Source organism: Podarcis melisellensis (assembly GCF_964234715.1).
Source record: "Podarcis melisellensis genome assembly, chromosome: 3".
NCBI classification, from domain to species: Eukaryota; Metazoa; Chordata; class Lepidosauria; order Squamata; family Lacertidae; genus Podarcis; species Podarcis melisellensis.
In genome coordinates this window covers 49,440,976-49,459,631 of record NC_138530.1, presented here as the reverse complement: position 1 = coordinate 49,459,631, position 18,656 = coordinate 49,440,976, and the positions used below count along the sequence as shown (strand labels likewise).

At 45.4% G+C, this 18,656-nt stretch overlaps 1 protein-coding gene across 1 annotated transcript; it reads right to left on the bottom strand.

The window, feature by feature from the left end:
- Nucleotides 1–2,450: 2,450 nt before the first annotated feature.
- On the bottom strand, nt 2,451–18,391 carry DACT2 (dishevelled binding antagonist of beta catenin 2). Its single transcript, XM_081906834.1, has 4 exons — nt 18,060–18,391; nt 6,662–6,794; nt 6,191–6,475; nt 2,451–5,552 (listed from the first exon to the last, which is right to left on the bottom strand). The coding sequence occupies exons 1-4, from the start codon at nt 18,297–18,299 to the stop codon at nt 3,769–3,771; spliced, it is 2,442 nt and encodes an 813-aa protein (XP_081762960.1). The 5' UTR covers nt 18,300–18,391; the 3' UTR covers nt 2,451–3,768.
- Nucleotides 18,392–18,656: the final 265 nt, after the last annotated feature.

The window sequence follows — 18,656 nt, the reverse complement described above, 5'->3', positions numbered from 1 at the left end:
GATCACTAAGCGTGCACTATATCCCACTGTAGTTCCAAAAATGGCTTTTACATTACATGGATGCTCAGATATAATGCAGGATTTAAACAGTTGGGGAAGTGGTGAAAATATAATAAACTGCCCTGTGAATGCAGCCTATGTCTACGTCTATTATATATACCTGTAACTCAGCATAACATTTCATGAATCTGATGAAGTGGATAGTAGTCTACAAAATCTTAAGCCAAGAAATGTGTCAGTCTTTTAAGGTGTAGAAGTCCTTTCGATCTTTTGACTGTAGCAAACAAACATAGCTACCCATCTGAAATCTAGGACTGTGACCCCCAAATTTCTTAGTACTGTGGACCCCCCATTTTTCAAAAGCCCAAGCCATGGACCCCCTTACTTTTGAAAGTTTTGATATTTCTATGGTAGTTTTTGTTATGTGGTTGGTGCCATGGACCCCCTGAGTGGGTTATGTGGACCCACTGATCTAGGAGAGTCAGTTCCCAGAAAGGTGTTTAGGATACAATAACATCTGGAAGACATCCTTGTTTATACATACACATTCTCCCTTTAATAATGCTTTCCATCAATTTACATGGAGCAGATGTTAACTAATCTATAGGAGCAGGGCTGGATTGGGAATCATGTTTGCGTAGCCTTTCCTCCTCTCAGTTTCCCTAACCAAATAGTTGCAGCCTAGCCCAGAGTGAGCCAAGTTTGATTTGGAAATTAGGATGGGAAGAAAGTGATCCCTTGCCCCAGCACAGATCTACTGTGTAACATGTAGTTTTGCACTGATGAAGAACCAAAGAACCATAACCATTCCAGTTTTCTGACCTTCTCCCAGAAGGGTCCAAAGACCTTTCTTCTCTGCTTCTGGCAAGAGCCGGGTATATTTCTGTGCAAAGAAGGCCTTTCATTTCACCACATCAACTCTTCTTCTGCTGCTACAACAGCATATTCCACAGTCACCTATGGCAAACTTGGCCATTCCTACTGTCCATTTTATGAAATATTAAAAAGGTATTTTATATTATTAAATGTAGCAATTCTTTCTTTTTGTGTGCGTCCTTGAACTCTGATCATGCTTCTTTGTTGACTAGATGGAGGACAGTGAGGTGTGTGTGGAAACTAGCCTACTGTAAGCAGGAAAAAAATAATTTATTGCCTTGGCCACTTCTGCTCAGCCATAGCACTTTGGGCACGCGGCTCCTGAAATGTTTCTCCAGAGATATTGCCCGTCGGGTGAAAAGGGTTTTCCACCATGGCTACAGTGTGGTAGATTAGGCAGGGATTGAATGACTAGCCCAGGCCCAAGGTTGCCCAGTGAGTTCCTGGCTGAGTGGGGATTCAAACCTTGGTCTCTTGCAGGTCCCAGTCTGACACTTTTAATGGCTGCACCACACTGGCTACGTATTAGAACACTTCAGCACCCCAATTCCGTGCTGGTCTTTTTCTGCATGGCAGATGTAAGCTGGGGCAACTAGCCACCCTAGAAACCAGAGGAGGAAGGGGTCACCCTCCATTGTCCCCAGATGGAGGGCTATGGGGCAGGGTACTGAGGACCAGGAGCACATGTCAGTGGGGGACAGCAGGCCAGCTGCTGCCCTAGACTTATCACAGTGGCCCACCAGACGCCTGTGGGAAACCAGCAAGCAGGATTTGAGCACTGGAGGACTCTCCCCTTCTGTGGTTCCCAGACAGCACAGCCATCCTAGCTTATGGTCATCCACAACCCTCTCCTCCTCCATGAATTTACCTAATCCTCATTTAAGACCAACCCAGCTTGATTGCCATGACAACCTCCTGTCACAGGGAGTTCTGCATGCAGAAGGAATTGTGTCTTCTGCCCAAGCTGCTTCTGGGGGCATAGGAAACTGCCTTATACTTAAGACGATTGGTTCATCTACCTCAGTATCGTCTACTCTACACAATAGTGGCTCTCCAGAATTTCACACAGGATTCTACCCCAGGCCTACTTGGGAGATGCCTGGGATTGAACCCAGGACCTTTGACATGCAAAGCAGATGCTCTACCACTGAGCTATGGCTCTTCCCCATCCTTCATAAAAAGAAGCTGGTAGGGGCAGCAGGGGCACTAATGGCACCAGCTAGTTATGGACCAAGAGGTGTGCCTTGCCATACAGCCCTCAACTCATTTAATAACTTGGCCACACTGCTTCAGCTATGCAATAGGTGAATGAAGTTGTAGTCAACATGGGGTAGTTTTTCTCCAGTCACTTACAATGCGATCCTAGACATGTCTACTCGGAAGTAAGTCCCACTGAGTTCAGTGAGACATACCCCCCCAGGCAAGTGTGTTCACAATCGCAGCCATCGTCAGGGGTTCTGTGCACGAAGAAGAAAAATAACTCTCAAGTACGCTTTTCCTTTCAGAATATGTTTTTTTTTTTAAATAGTTAAATGACACCCCTACCTTTTAAACACAAGGAAACCAGACAGCTGTTTAGAGTAGTGGATCATCATAGCATTTATTGAGCCTGCAATAAATCAGAGGAGAGATGCTATGCTCTCAGCCACAGCAGCTATTAACGTGCTGTGTGTGACACAGTGTTCGTAATGCAGTTGACCCACATAGATATACTTTTTAAAAACACTCACACAAACATCTTAATAGAAAAAGATTACAGCTGTTATGGTCAGGGTTATATTTTGCTGAATCTGTTGAATTTGTAAATGGGACATAGCAATACTGGCACATTCCTCTGACCAACATACTTTTTTTCTGACCCTAACCCCCATGTTTAAATGATAGCCAACATGGTGTCTTACATGCTGGATTACAACTCACATCTGCCTAGGCAATGGTCAGGGATGATGGGATTTGTAGTCCAAGGGCACCAGATTGGCTACCACAGGTATATCTCAAAGGAAAATGGATGAGCTACTGGGTAAGCAATATTAGCAATGGATGGCTATGGGGAAAGAGCTGGGACCATGTAATGCAGACTTCCCCAACCTGTTGCCCTCCTGATGTTTTGGACTACAACTCCCATCAGCTGAAGCAAGCATGGCCAATGATAAGGGATGCTGGGAGTTGAAGTTTGAAACATCTGGTGGGCATCCAAGGCTGGGGAAGGCCAGTATAGTGAGCGCTTCTGAACTGTTAGGAGATCCCCTTGAAAATAAAAATTTATCTTCAGCAAAAAGAAGAGGAAGCTGCAGTGCCATCTTTAGTAATACAGTGGTACCTCGAGATACAAATGCTTCAGGTTACAAACTCCGCTAACCTGGAAGAGTTACATCGAGTTGAGAACTTTGCCTCAGGATGAGAATGGAAATTGTGTGCCGACGGCGCAGCAGCAGCAAGAGGCTGCAATAGAGAAAGCACGCCTCTAGTTAAGAACAGTTTCAGGTTAAGAGCAGACCTAAAGAATGAATTAAGTTCATAACTAGAGGTACCACTGCAATGCTCTCTCCCCTGGCAACTTTGGGAAATCTTCCATGTGTTGCAGGCGGACATCTTCCCAAAATATCTATCAGACAGGATCCGTTTGAGGGGGGCATCTCATCTAAACCCTTCATCTCTATCAGAATGGGGCGGGGTATCAAGTCACATACGCACACACACACAAGAAAAAAACCAGAAAGAGGTAAAGAGTAGCAGTGTCATTCATAAAGGCATTAGCACATAAGAAAAGGTCCTTTGCCCAGCGATCTAGGGATTTCATCACATTTCATTTAACAGAATCCTTTTAAGTCTCAATCCCCTCCTTTGTTTTGCAAACAGAGGCAGCTGCCAAAACAGATGCTCCCTCTCACTTCAAACCATGGTCATCACTTTCAGAGAGGCCGGTTGGAATCTCCTAATCTTCTTCTTGAGGGCCTTTGAAGCTTTGATGCGACAGAGCTTGGGCATTGGCGGAAGAGACTTGGACGAAGTCGGAACAGCTGCTGGCTGCCTGGGAGAAGAATCTGGCCAGACCAGTTCATGCTCATCGTCGTAGTCAAGAGTCAGGCTGCTGCCATTGCTGCTGCCCTCTGAGTCGCTTTCGCTGGACTCGCTGTCCCCAAAGCGGTTGGCTGTATAGTCACTGACTTCCCCTTCACTGGTCTCCGCAATGGTGGAGTGGAAAAGGGAGGCACACTCTGCAGAGTATTCAGAGTGATCGGACTCACTTCTGGCATAGGCACCAGGGCGAAAGGGGTGGCGGTTCTTGGAACGGGCCCTCATTGTGACAGAGCGGGTAATCCCTGCTCTCCGCGCCGACTGCCTTGGTGGCCCCAAGGCAAAGCCGCTTGAAAGGCTGGCCACTTGGGTTTTTGTCGAGATTTCCACCGTAGACTGCCACTTACGCTGCTTTTTCTTGTTGGTGGTGTCTATGTAGGCCGCTTCGAGAGAATACAGGGCGTTGGCCTGGTAGAGTTCAGGCCCAGAGGGTACTTGAGGGAGTCTGAATGGCACAGGGTACAGGCTGGACTCCGAACAGGACCTCCCTGTAGCTTCCCCAGCAAAAGTAGGCCTCCTCATGAGGTTCCTTCCTCTCAGCTGCCTCTGAGGCAGACTCCACTCAACGGGCAGCCTGGCAGCAACATTGTGGAGTCCCCTTGGCTTCTCCACAAAGAAAGCCTGCTTCCCAGGCCTCGGCACCTTCTCGCTGCTTCTCCTCTTCACCTTCACAGGCTTCGTTTTAGAGTTGGCAAACCTGACTCTGACTTGGTGGGATTCTGCGGGGACAAACTTGGCATGAACAAAGCCACCCTGAGGCACCAGGTCATGGCCTCCTGCCTTGACAGGTTTCTTGTGAGATTTCTTGGTTGGCGCGACATTCGTGTTTGCGGGGCTCAGGCTAGAATCCTCCGTTCCGAGCTGGGAGCTGGAAGAGCTGCGTTCCAGGCTGCTTTCTCCGGCTTCGGTCAGAGGAGAATCCCTTGCTGACGAACTGGCAGAGTAGCAGCCATTCGCAGCCAGCGGAGACTCTGCATGGGCCAGGGCAGCTGCCTGCTCAACATTTGCACTGTGCTGAGTCCCCTGCTGTTTGGCACATTCCCCTTCAGGCATTCCCCTCCGCAGCTTCCCCTCTGCTTTGTTACCATGCAGCGAGCTCCCTTGTTTTTCCATCTGGCTGCCACTGCTGTTAATTTTCACTCCGCCAGGGCTGGGGATTATAATGAGCCTCTGGAGCATTGTGAATGGCTGGCTCTTTGTTGGACACCTCTCACCGGCGTCCGCCTGATTGTTTCCTCTCGAGCGTGTCAGCTGGAGCAGTTTGTTGATGTAACCTCCTGGCCTGGACTCTGCAACGGGCAGTGTCCTAATCAAACTGGGCCCAACAGCGTGAGGGGCAACTTTGTTAGGCAAGGGGTGAGCCTCTTTTTCTGACGGGGGCCCAGCCAGGGAAAAAAGTGGACTTTGTAAAGCCACAGCGTGAAGAGGACTAGGGTAAGGATACACTTCGTTCCCGCTTTTGGAGACCAAGTCACTCTGGTATTTGGGGTCCACACTGAAGAACTGGATTTCCCCTCCGGGGGAAAGCAGAGGAAAGGATTTGGGGTCAGTTACTTTAGGATATCCTGCATCTGCCAGGGCGAGTCTTTCAAGGTCACCTGGTAAGAGGACAGAATTATAAAAAGGTAGTCAACAACGTAAAAATGAAGGTGTGTCTCAAGACACCAAAGACTAAATTTTTCTCATTTTCTCATTTTTCTCTGGAGTATTTTTAATGGGCAATGAGAGGAGCTCTCAAAATCTTATTGCACCCAAACTTCGCAGTGCTGAACTTTATTTCACTTCTTGAACACTTCCTTTGCTATAAAGCTGATTCCTGAGTCCTTAATAAAACATCTAAATAGGGCCTCAGGCACCCCACTGGTAGAAAGATACACATGCCCAAGAGCTCATTACATCTTACACCCACCATTATGGTCCTCACCAATAAGTTCTTTCAGAAAAAAATGAAACACAATATTAGACTCCCATCTTTCTTTTTTACTCTCTGTATGTGTGTACACATCTATGCACACACCAGAAAATGAGTTTTCATTTTTCTACAGGAATGATTAAGATGGGTTAAAAGAATTTAGACCAGCTAAGGGATGGTTTCGCTCATGCTTTACATTACTTGTCCTATTAACTCTTGATGCCTCCCATATAAATGTGTGATGCAACTGAACTGGAAAGCACCATCATGCCTGAGGAGATGCAAGGTGATATGAAAGCTTTAATGGAATGTTTGTGTAGTCACCTGTGGAAACAGGCCTTGGCCTGGACCTGGTAGGAGTCCCTGAAATATCAGGGCAAGCTTTGATTCGGCATTCATCACCGATGTAGGCTCCCTGCTGTTGGAACTGGTTGTGTACCGTGGTTTCATCTGCAGATTTGGGGCGGTAATCGAAGATGCTGAGACGGGTCTTGGGGTGCTGGGAACTTGGCAAGAGGCTGGCATGAGAAGAAGAGATGGATTCACTGAAGACTGATGTACAGGAATTGGACAGGGAGCAGGAGCCGCCATCACTCAGATCATAAAAGCCTGTGAGGAGATAAAGAGGACATTTTCCGGATTACAGAGAACACATGTACAGCATTACCCTGAACCCAAGCGAAGCACTCCCCATGTTTTTCTTTTTACAGAAGGATCAGTCTTCTGTGGAAAATCTAGAGTGTTGTTTAAATAATAACTACATAGATGTCCTTCAACAGTCAATTCTCACATTACCTGAGCTGGGTCTGCTGTCACTGTCAAGATACTCAATGGAGGTCTTGCCAACATCCAACTTCAGTTCACTAATTTGTTGGTCCAGCTGATCCAGGTGGCCTTTCAACCCAACATCTTGTCTCCTCAGACGTGACTGTTAGCAATGGGAGAGTGAAAACGAGACACTTTCAGACAAGTTCTAAGGGACCAGCCCAAATTGTGTCAGGGTTAAGCCCGCCTTCAGAGGAACAATACACACAGAATGGCCACATGGAAGATCTCATACCTCAAACAAGCTAGACACACTAGAGCAGTGTTTCCGAAACTTGGGTCTCCCACTGTTTTTGGACTACAACTCCCATCATCCCTAGCTAGCAGGACCAGTGGTCATGGATTAAGGGAACTGTAGTCCAGAAACAGCTGGGGACCCAAGTTTTGGAAGCACTACACTAGAGCAAGGAAAGCCAATGTGGTGCTTTCCACATGCTGTTGGACAGCAACTCCCAACAACCCAGGCTAATGATCAGGGATGATGGGAGCTGTAGTTCATCAACATCTGGCGAGTAGAACATTGGCTACACCTGCACTAGAGTAAGCAATGCAAAGGTAATCATACTAGAATGAAAGGATTAGAACACTTGTGAATGGAGTGAGAAACCAACTTGGTTGACAGAACTGCATAATCTTTGCAGATATGGAAGCAAATTGTATTTTATATATTTATGTAAATGTATACTATTTAAAGTTGTATTCCATCATATTGCAAAGATTTGGGGGTAAGTGATATTTTAAAACTGGTAGAAACAAAAGCATTATTTTAAAAAATACAACAGTCCATTAAAACAGCTTATTAGGCTTCAATTCTACATGCACTTTCCTGAGAATAAGTCTCACTGAACTCGAAGAGACTTACTTTTAAACACACAAACACGTGATTGCACTGTTATTTGTTTAAATTCTGACCAATGAGTGCATGTCCCACATTTCCTCTAAAAGATCACTTTGAAAACACTGGTCTGGTGTGAGCTCCCAGAACACTCTAAGAGCAGCTTCTACATGTGTACAGGGGGCTTCTGAATTCCAAATTAGATTTTAAGAGACTTCCACCAAAAATGGATCAGTCCCACCACTTCTGATCTGCACCCTATCACATCATAAGTCGAACTACTTATTTGTTTTATTTAGTCATTAACTGTGTACACTTTCCTTCATCTGAAGAACCCAGGGCAGTTCACAAGATAAAAATACAAAATGAGAGCACAAAATATATACCAAAAAATAACAAACCAATAAACTCCCTTCCTACAAACACACCTAAAAGTTCATAGATTGTTGAACTAGCCAAAGGTCTGGTTATAGAGAAGCCTGGCGCCTAAAGATATGCAGTGCAGAAGGTGCCAGGTGAGCCTCCCTGGGGAGAAACTATCATGCAAAATCCACCAGATGCCTACGGGAAGCATTCAAGTTTAAACCCCAGTAGGGATAGGAAAGACTCCCTGGCTGAAACCCAGGAGAGCTGTTGTCAATCAGTGCAGACAATATTGAGCTAGAGGGACCATTGGTCTGACTCAGTATATGGCAGCTTCCTAAGTTCCTGTGAAGCACCCCATTCCATGTTACGTCTGGAGGGCCCTCTATCAAGCCACTCCAGGCAGCAATGTCTGGGGCAGCATAAAAGCCTGGGGGTTTGAAAGGGGAAGGGCAAAGTCCTGGCTGCATTGTTAACAAGTATTTTGGATCTCAGCTTAGGCTGGAGAGAGTGAGCCTAAAGCACAGTATGTGCAAAAACCAGCAACCTATTATTTGCCTCACTAAACATTCTGTTAATTTCAGACCCATGGATTAACTTGTCTTTTCCTCATCTGAACACCTTGGAGCCATTTTAATTCCCAGCAAAATGCAACTGGGTGATTTTCGGCAACTTCAAAAGAGGTATAGAGCAGGCTCATAAAGCCAACGGGCCAAAATGGCACTACGTCCAGTTACACTGACTTAATAAATTTCTAGATAAAAGACTTCGTAACACAAAATAACACTGTTCACGTACTGACTCTTTGAAAAACAAGTAAGTTTTAAAGTGTCTTTTGACGCCCAAAGTACATTCAAACATGGACACATTCTTGATTTACAGTTCAGGAATAGAATTGTTAAAAGCGTTGCCATTTCAGTAGCATGCTGCTATCCCAAAGAGCCTGCTGTGCCCAGAGCCTGTGTTTGTGAGCCTTCCACAGGCATCTGGTTGGCCACTGTGAGAACAGGATGCTGGACTAGATGGGTCACTGGCCTGATCCAGCAGGATTGTCTTATATTTCCGTTCTTATGACTAAGACCTAGTGTGCGTATGTTGGTGGAGACAGCTAACTTAAAGGCCATGGACCCCATCCTCCCTCAAGTGTTTTCCGGTGAACCCCAGCAATTTGGCTGTTGTAGCAGCAATTAAAAAAATAACAAATTACTGAGGTGGTGCTGATAAGAAAGGCTGCAATCTCTCTGCCTACGTCCTAGACCAGGCATGGCCAGACTTGGCCCTCCAGATGTTTTGGGATACAATACCCATCATGCCTGACCTGTTAGCTAGGGATGATGGGAGTTGTAGTTCCAAAACATCTGGAGGGCCAGGTTTGGCCATACCTGCCCTAGACCATCCACCAGTGCAATGGATGCAGATCCCCCCCCCCATACAAATAAGCTGATGAAAAGGAGGAGTGATGTGAAGCCCCATCATTGTGCTGGCTGGTGTGAGCCCAGACCAGAAGGCCTGAGAGAGGAGTCAGCATGGACGGGGAACTTGGAGGAGAGTCCAGTGCAAGCAGCCCAACTTCACATAGTGGTAGCATCTATACAGAGCTTGAGATTCCATCCCTCAGGGAGAGGCCCCATTGGTTTGTTCATCTGTCCCAAACCACAAGAAGCAAAGAGGACTTTGCCACATATCTGGTGGACTTCAATCTTAGTTTTACCAATATAATATGAAGTTATGCTATACTTCTCTCAGTACTCACAGACAGTTGTACACGAGGCACAGCTTCCCAAAGTGTCCTTACTACAAGGTATTGTGTCCACTACAAAACGTGTTCCAAAAATGTTCGGATTCATTAAATTTCAAACACGGGACAGTTATCATTCACACTTGAAATAGAAAGATGCCAATTTAATATTTGTGCATTACCTTTCTGAATTTCCTGCATGGAGGGTGGTGGAGGAAACACTTTATGCTTCCCTTAGCCTCACCCGTTCAGGAAGTCAGAGTTTTGTTTTCATGGCTGGAATTAATTGCTTAATGATTAATGTTTTGCCAGCCAATCCCTCCCTTTGTGGTTTCTGATTAATGGCAAAGAGGCCACAAAGCGTTCAACAAGGCTCTCAGGTATTCAAAGATAATTTATTGCACCTCCAGGATCTGTTTGTAATTTTACAGCACTTTAACCAACAGAAAATGATTTATATTTGCCTGGTTAACCCTTTCCTCTTTTCCCATTGTCTCCTACTATGGGGAGTGAGGTGGGTCTCATGTTGCTGGGAGACTCAATGCTTCCCATTAACTCCCAACTGCTAAAGACCAAAGTTTGCTTACAATCACTCATCTGGGTCTTTGATATTCTTTACGATGATCCTGGAGTCTGCTAGCTCTCTGTGGAATTTTGCTAAGGAGAAATTTGTGCAAATTGCATTAGCTGGTACACTTAAACAGTCAAAGTGCAAAATCTGTGGGACTCTTATGCAACACGTAGGCCAATATCAGAGGAACTGATCAAATATTTTGGAAATCTCATAAGGCAGGCATGTTCAACCAGTTGATTGCGATCTACCGGTTGATCGTGGGGCATCCCTGCTTGATCCTGCTCGATTGTGTGATCCAGATTGATTGCCCAATGATGATGATGATGATGATGATAATAATAGCTCAACAACTTTGGTGAAGGCTCCCCCCCAAAAGTCCAACAACTTTGGTCAATCCAAAGGGTAGACCACTGCCAGTTTTTTATAGTGGGAGTAGAGAACAGTCTCTTGGGAGTTGGACATGCCTGCCATAAGGGAATCACCACAGATCATGGGAGGAATTCATCGTAGCACTATGGCAATTGTTCCATCAGCACAAGCCAGACTAATGTCTTGTAGTGAGAAGGGGAAAGTGCCATTTGCTTTGAAGGGGAAATTGCCATTTGCTTTCTTTAGAAGATCTCCTTCTACACAGAAGTGTTGAACAACTGTTATTAAATATTAGGGGGTGGGGATGGGCAGGGAAAGGACTAGACCATGTGAAAAATGAACATATTATTTTAGCTGCAGTTCATTCATTTTCTGATTTGTATTGTTATATGTTATGTTGCTGGACCATAAAAAAAGCTGATCTCTGAAGAATCGATGCTTTTGAATTATGGTGCTGGAGGAGACTCTTGGGAGTCCCATGGACTGCAAGAAGATCAAACCTATCCATTTCTTAAGGAAATCAGCCCTGAGTGCTCACTGGAAGGGGCATTTGGAGTGCGGTGTAATCACTATTCTGATGATATCATAGATAAAATCTTATGGTATGACTATGTTTTGCAGCTTGGGGTGGAGGATTTAGTGGATTGGTCCTAGAATGTTTTGAAGGGCAGCAAAGAGGAAAAAAAGATGAAGACTATCTCCATCATGCCATTGAGGAAGCAGATGAGTTCCTGGTGATGTGTAGCGAGACCCTGTGTGCAGCTGGGAACTGTCATCAGGGGATTTGTAGTGGGGTATCATCAGTACACTGATGACCTCAGCTTTAGCTCTGCTTTTCATCTGAATCAGAAGAGGCCACTCAGGCTCTTGACAGATACTTGGAGGCAGCAATGGGCTGGAATCCGATGAGGGCCAATAAACCAAAACAGAATCCATAAAAAGATGGGAGGCACTGCATGCATTAAGTTTTCAAGTCTGGGAGGTGAGGAGATGGCCTGACTTGGATAAGGTCACACTCCCTTTGAAAGGGCAGGCCCTTAACTCAGGCTCAGCTTAGTCCAGCCTAGGTGGCCTCAGTGGCAAGGAGTGCCTCTTTCTAGCTGCAACTGGTTTGCTACCTACAGCCCTTCCTGGAAAGAAGAGACTTGGTGACAACGATCTACATTCTGGTAACCTTCCATCTTGGGGTGACATGCTGTATGTGGGGCTTCCCTCGAAGGTTGTTCAGAAGCTTCAACTAATGCAGAATACAGCTGCAAAATTGCTGAGAGGCACAATTGACCAATGTAGCACCTATTTCTGAGATAACTGTGCTGGTTGCCTATTTGATTCTGGGCCCAGTCTCTCATGTACAGCCTTGGCATTATCAGCACCACGCTCTAACCAACAGACCTATCCAGGCTAGGGCAGAACAAGAAGCAGTAGGTGATATGAAGACTGGGTACTTTAGATCAGGCACCCCCAAACTCGGCCCTCCAGCTGTTTGGGGACTACAACTCCCATCATCCTTAGCTAACAGGACCAGTGGTCAGGGATGATGGGAATTGTAGTCCCCAAACTGCTCTAGATCCTGTTGAAGGAAGTGCCACTGAGCTTAGTGGAACTTACTTCTGAGTAAACAAGCACTCTGGATGGGCTGAATGCACATTAGTGAAAAGATACCATTTACACATCCAGAGTTCCAGATGTTGCTAGCTATGTCAAAATTGGTTTGGATAGCCAAGAATGCAGCAGTTTCCTCCCCAAACACCACATGCTACTATTCCTATGATAAAATGACTCAACCCATTCCTTATGACCAATGGAGAGAAAGCTCTGTCTCTCCTAATAAAAGGGGAACACCATGGACTCTCTTTTTTTTACCCTGTTTTAAACCCCGGTCAAGTGTCTGCCATATCTTGATAAGCTAATCCTCCATTTTCAAGTCTTACTGGGAACAAAACACACATACAAATGAGCTCTTACAGCACAAAGCAGGTGTGTCAAATAGGAATGGATTGCTTTGGTCAGAGGTCACTGGGTGTTCCTATTAACCTGCTGGCCTTGAGCAAGCCATAAATGTTTTAAATCATATTCTCTTTGGGCTTCCATAAAATAAAGCGGAGTCATTAGTTAACATTATCAATGACAGGTAATCAAGTGGTTGGCAGTAGACTTGTGCTGCCATTTTGACTCTAATCAAGATATGCTTGCCGCAATGTTTCACAAGTGGGGCTTAAGCAGCCCCTGAAGGTTAAAGCCAATTTTCACTCTGAGATGCCTTCTGATAAAGCTGCCTACAGTTAGTGAATACCCTTTGTGTTTTCACACCTGATTGATAACTGATGGCCAAGTCTAACACCAATAAGGAGGAGGGGGCAGGGGAGATCAGAATTAACTCAAGAGTTTACTGAAGTGTGTAATTGCCAGTACTGGAGAGATTAAAGTCTATAACATTTTGATTGCATTATTCCCCCACCCCAGAAATGAATTCCAGTCCTAATATATATTTGTTACTTCACACACACAAAAAGCACAGGGGTTTAAAAAAAGAAGTTGATGTCACACAAATTCAATCACTTTCCTCTTTTGATCATGTCATCTATTTCAACACTGGATGTAGGAGTAGCAAAAAATTCTCCCCCCTCACATGCTTGTTTTAATTTGGAGGGCAACGGATGCAAAAATAAACATTGCTAAACTATATTAGGGCTGACTGAAAAGTCACAAAGATGGAAGCAAGCTTTGGACTTATTAAGAAGAACAATGCATCAAGCTGGATATTGAGCAAAACCAAAGCAAAACAAAGTGCAAAGTGTGGGCGAAGAGAAACAGATGATCTGGGGGGCAGGGAACCACGTGTGCACTTTGTAATAGTTTATGGTGGCATGGAGGAGGTGTTTTGCAGACAATTAAGCTGTTGCCATGTTTTGGTGCGATGTGAGTCCTTTTTGCATGAGGTGAAAAACATGGCGGCTCTTCCAGCAATCGTTCAGACTGGTTTCTAGCAAGGTGTTTACTTGTGGCTTACCCAAAGGACCCACATGACTGCTGGAAGTTTTCTAACACAGAATTCTAACACAGAAAAGTATTTCACACAGAATACATATACCCAAAGGCTCTCTAAAGCTCCTCCCTCCCTCCTCTAAACAGTGATACTCGATGGGGGAGGCACTTTAGAGCGCAGCTTTGCCAAACCACTCTCTGAAGCACTTGCCAGCCTCCTTTAAATATCGCTCCAGTGATATTTAATGGAGGGGGCGGGGTGAGGCTTCAGAAAAGTGCCTTCTTCAAACAGTATTCCTTCCTCAGCAGCTTGCTGTTCTGTTCTCAGGCCGTAGTTGGTGTGGCCACCTGTTGGCAGCTGTGCAAACTGCAGCATGACAACAAATTTTCTTCCAGAAATATAGCAGGGGTCAGCTTTCTCAGCAGGGGGCTGGTCCACTGTCCCTCAGACCTTGTGGGGGGGCTGGACTATATTTTTCAAAAAAATAATGAACGAATTCCTATGCCCCACAAATAACCCAGAGATGCATTTTAAATAAAAGGACACATTCTACTCATGTAAAAACACACTGATTCCTGGACTGGGCTGGATTTAGAATGCGATAGGGCCGGATTCAGCCCCCGGGCCTTAGGTTGCCTACCCATGGTATAGAGAGATATATTTGAAACCCAGCACAATGTAGTGTGGCAAGAAATTAGTGTGCCAGAAAGCCTCTAATGTACTTTTACATTCCTATGGGAGGAAGGGTTGGATATAAATTTAAATAATTTAATAGGTAGTGCCAGTTAACGACTATTAGCCTCTTCACCAATGAATAAGCCGTTCAGATTTTTAGGTCTGCGGTATGTGAAGCTCAGTTATGCAGGTGGGACTTCAGACAGGGTAGACTTGAAGGAAAAAGCCAAGAACCATACAGGAGCTAGTAAACTTGAAAGTCCTCTTGTAAATGGGTGGGCTTGCTTTCATACTTCTGGTTACAGATAGGTAGCTGTGTTGGTCTGCCATAGTCAAAACAAAAAAAATTCCTTCCAGTAGCACCTTAAAGACCAACTAAGTTAGTTCTTGGTATGAGCTTTCGTGTGCATGCACACTTCTTCAGATACTTCTGGTCTGACTCACTGTTGCATTTGAGTCTGGACAGAAAGCTTGCCTCAAAGCAAACTTGATTTCTGTCAGAGCTTTTACACTGTGGAACTTTTTTTTGGCGGGGGGGGGGAACCCTTCATAAGGTGCATCATATTGTTTTACTTATCTGTGCTACATTTGTATTCTGTCCTTTCCTTCCCAAGGCTTTTTTCACCTCAGAATAAGGCTGAGAAATAAGATACTTTGATTAAAATTCTCAAATGGCTGCAAGCACAGGCCTACATTTACCACTGGGTGTTTACTTGACTGCAGTCGATTACAACTCTTCAGCAAATGTACTTGTGTGATGCATAGTTTGCAACAGATTTGGCCATATCCACCATTTACCATTTTTGGTGTACACTTTTGCCGTACCTAGGCATAAACCTGTATCAAAATAATGTGTGGAGCAGACCAGAGAGAAAAGTTGGGTTGCCTGCATCTAAACTCAACACTCTACCCCAGCCTTCACCAATCTAGGATATTTTGGATGGGAGCTATAGTTCAAAACAGCTGAGGGCACCTGGCTGCCAAAGTCTGCTCTAGCCACTATATTTCACTGAATCATCATGCTGAAGAAATTTCCTGAGCTGTTCTAGTCTTTGTTATTACAACACCGGTTGTTTGTGCTGGTTGTAATCAGAACAGGTGATGGGTTTTGAAAGTCATCTCTAAGCCAACGGCCATCACCACATCTTGTGACAGTCAATTCCATGAAGTAATTACACATGGAGTGAAGAAGTACGTACATTTGCGCTTGTCTCTCCTGAGCCTACTGCCAACCAACTTTTGAAAGATAAAAATGATATTTATCCACTCTCTCTGCACTATTCCCCGTTAGACAGCACAGTTGAAATGTGCATTGCTTAAACTGAATGAAAAGTAAATAGCAATCGCTTTGTGTTGTTTTTGCTTCTTCCTTTGAATAAGTTGGTCATCCTGTGCCTGGGATGCAGAATGTGTGGTCCTCTGGATGTTGTTGGACTCCAACTCCAACATTCCCAGCCAACACAGCCAATGGTATAGAAGGATGGGCCCTAGATCAGGTGTGGAGAACCTTAGTCCCTTCAGATGTTGCTAAACTACAACTTCTTGAGCTCCAATAAGCCTGTCCTCGGATGATGAGGACTGTAGTTTAGCAACAGCTGGAGGGACAAAGGTTCCCCATATATTATTCCATCCACAATCTAGGAAGTTGGTCCAGATCACTACTAATCCCCTTCCTGCTCTTTGCATATCATGGCTGCCTTTTTATTATTTTGTAATATTTCCAAATGGACTAAAATATATTAAACGAGCAGCATCCAATCAGCCTGTCAAATGATACTTCTAGTGGCAGAGTTTTTGCACCCCTTTTCTTCCAAAGGTAAGATGAAAGATGCCATTCACAGGCATTGAAGATCTGCTATTTCTGTATGATGTGAATTTCTCTCTACATTTCCAGTTAATAGCAAAACAAGTTCTTGAATTTATTCAAATACCAATCTTAAGACACTCAGGAATATGCTTTATTTTTTTTTAAAAAAATCCAAGCCAAACCCCAAAACCAAAGGTCCCCAAGTCAATGGTATTTTATATACACAGGGTCACACACATTTATTATTTCAGCCGTGTTTAAAGAATGACATCAAAAGAAAATTCCCACCCTCCAGAAATTTAGTGCACTAAACTAGAAATTTAAGTTCTTCACAGATTCCATGACATTTCAGTGAATTTATTCATTGAGACCTTGCAACTGATATGGCAAAATATTTTTTTTTAGGACTGTGCAGGATGATCTGAAATGTGTTCACTCAGAAGCAAGTTCCAATAAAATAAATCAATAGGACTTACTTCCATGGATCGAGAGGCTGGGGCTTAAAAAACAAAATAATAAGACATCAGGTAATGGGTGGAGCAGATCAAAGGCAATTCAGCCTCCAAGTGCACTTACCCATAAGAAGTTTCTCACTGACAACAAGAGCCTAGTCAAAACATGTAGCCACTAGTGGAAATGTATTATTACACGGATTTAGAGCAGCTTCAGCTGTTACATCCGAAAAAGCAAGAAAGTTTGTCAAATGTGACAATTGCCTATGGAGACTGTGTCAATACAAATGCTACAAATGTAACTGGGAAAGTGCAGCATCTGAAACACCTCTTAGATTTAAAGCAGAAGATAACACGGACTGGTTCAGGGTTGTTAATCCCGTAATTTTAAGAGATTGATTCCTTAATTAAGTAATTATTCCTTATCATACATCCCTGTTTCATAGAATGGTTATTCTTTACATCAAACACATACATACAGAAATACCCTTTCTCGGACCTTGCAACAGCACAGCCCTGAATGTTGCATTTTTAAAAACCAAACTATTCATTACTATTTTACAATGTACCCAACAGTCTTTGAACCTTTTTTATGGATCTCTTCAATTAACTTGTGCACTCTCAGTCATCACCCTTCAAACCACCATCCTCCATAGATTGTCTAGTGGAAATGAAAGATTAAATAGATAAAACCTAAATTAGGGGATCAGCTCTAAAATTGTGCAACTAGGGTGTGTGTATAGTCAGGGGGAAGGCAGATCATAATGAGGCTCTGCTCCAGGACAGATTTACTTTGCCAATGTAGGCTGTCCCTAAAAAGCCCCTAAAGCACAGTTTGCCTAAGCGTGAATGAAATAATTCTGCTATCATGCAGCCAGCAAATAATAGACTTGTTGATGGCTCTATAACTGCAATGGAACCATTTAGTGAGAATAAATTCACTCACCACAGGATTTAAATAGAATAAATCTGAGACTGGTAGCCTGGCCAGAGTATGACCACCGGTCCAATTAACGTGGTTCATAGTTCAGTTGGTTAGAGCGTGATGCTGATAATGCCAAGGTCGCGGGTTCGATTCCCTGCATGAGCCAGCTGCATTGCAGGCGGTTGGACTAGATCAGTGGATCCAAACCTTTTTTTTTTTTGGCCATGCCCCAAAGCATCTCTAAAATCCTAATCTCTAAAATCCCACGACATATAATTCTTATTATTCAAAAAGTGAACTCCGATTCACGTGGAGGATGCCTAAAAGGCCATTCACTGTTGATAACTCATTCTCGAATTGCCCCCCTTAAAAATCAAATCGCCCCACGTTGGGAACCACGGCATTAGATGATCCTCGAGGTCCCTCCCAACTTTTAGGATTCTAACCTAGCACGGCTTACTCTGACTGGCAGAAGCTCCCCGCAGTTCCAGGCAGGATCCTGTCCCGGTCCTACCTGGAAAGAGGAGGAGGGGGCGCTTCTGCATGCAAAGGAGGTACCCCTGGAGGATCCCCGCTCTCCCCTGGCCCCCCGCCGCAGTTGTGGCGCAGCGGCCAGACCCCCTCGCCGGCGGGAGACCCCTTACCAGTTGCTCCTTCAAGGCGCTCAGGGTGGCTTCGAGGCGCCGCTCCTTGCTGCGCGCCTGCCTGCCGTCGGCGGTCGGCTGCTCGGCCAGCGCCCCGCTCACCAGCGCCCGCTGCTTCTCCCGCAGCACCTGCAGCTCCTGGAGGCCGGCCAGGGCGGCTTGCAGCCTCTCGCCTACCCGGCAGCGGTCCCAGCCGCCCGGCCGCTGCTGCTGCTGCTGCGCTGGCCTCCCTAGGAGCATCTTCCGACGCCGTCCGAGCCAAAAGGCCACGCCGGAGCGAGCGAGGCGGAGCCCAGGCAGGCGCTAACCTCTCCCTCCGCCGCCAGCCAAGCGAATGCAGCCGAGCAGGCGCTGCGGCGGCCGAGGGGGGCGCGCGCGGCCAAGCTGCAGTTCAGCGCCCTCCCCGGCGCGGGGCAGACGCCGAGCGAGCCGAGCCGACGGAGCAGCCAATCGCGGCTCGAGCTCATTCATCCCTCCCGCAAGCCCCGCCCCCTAGGCTGGGAAGGTTCAACCCGGGGTCTAGACAGCATGTGGATCGCCGCTTTCCCCATGCATGGGCATACATGCGCAATCCCCTCCCCCGCCCCACCATCACCA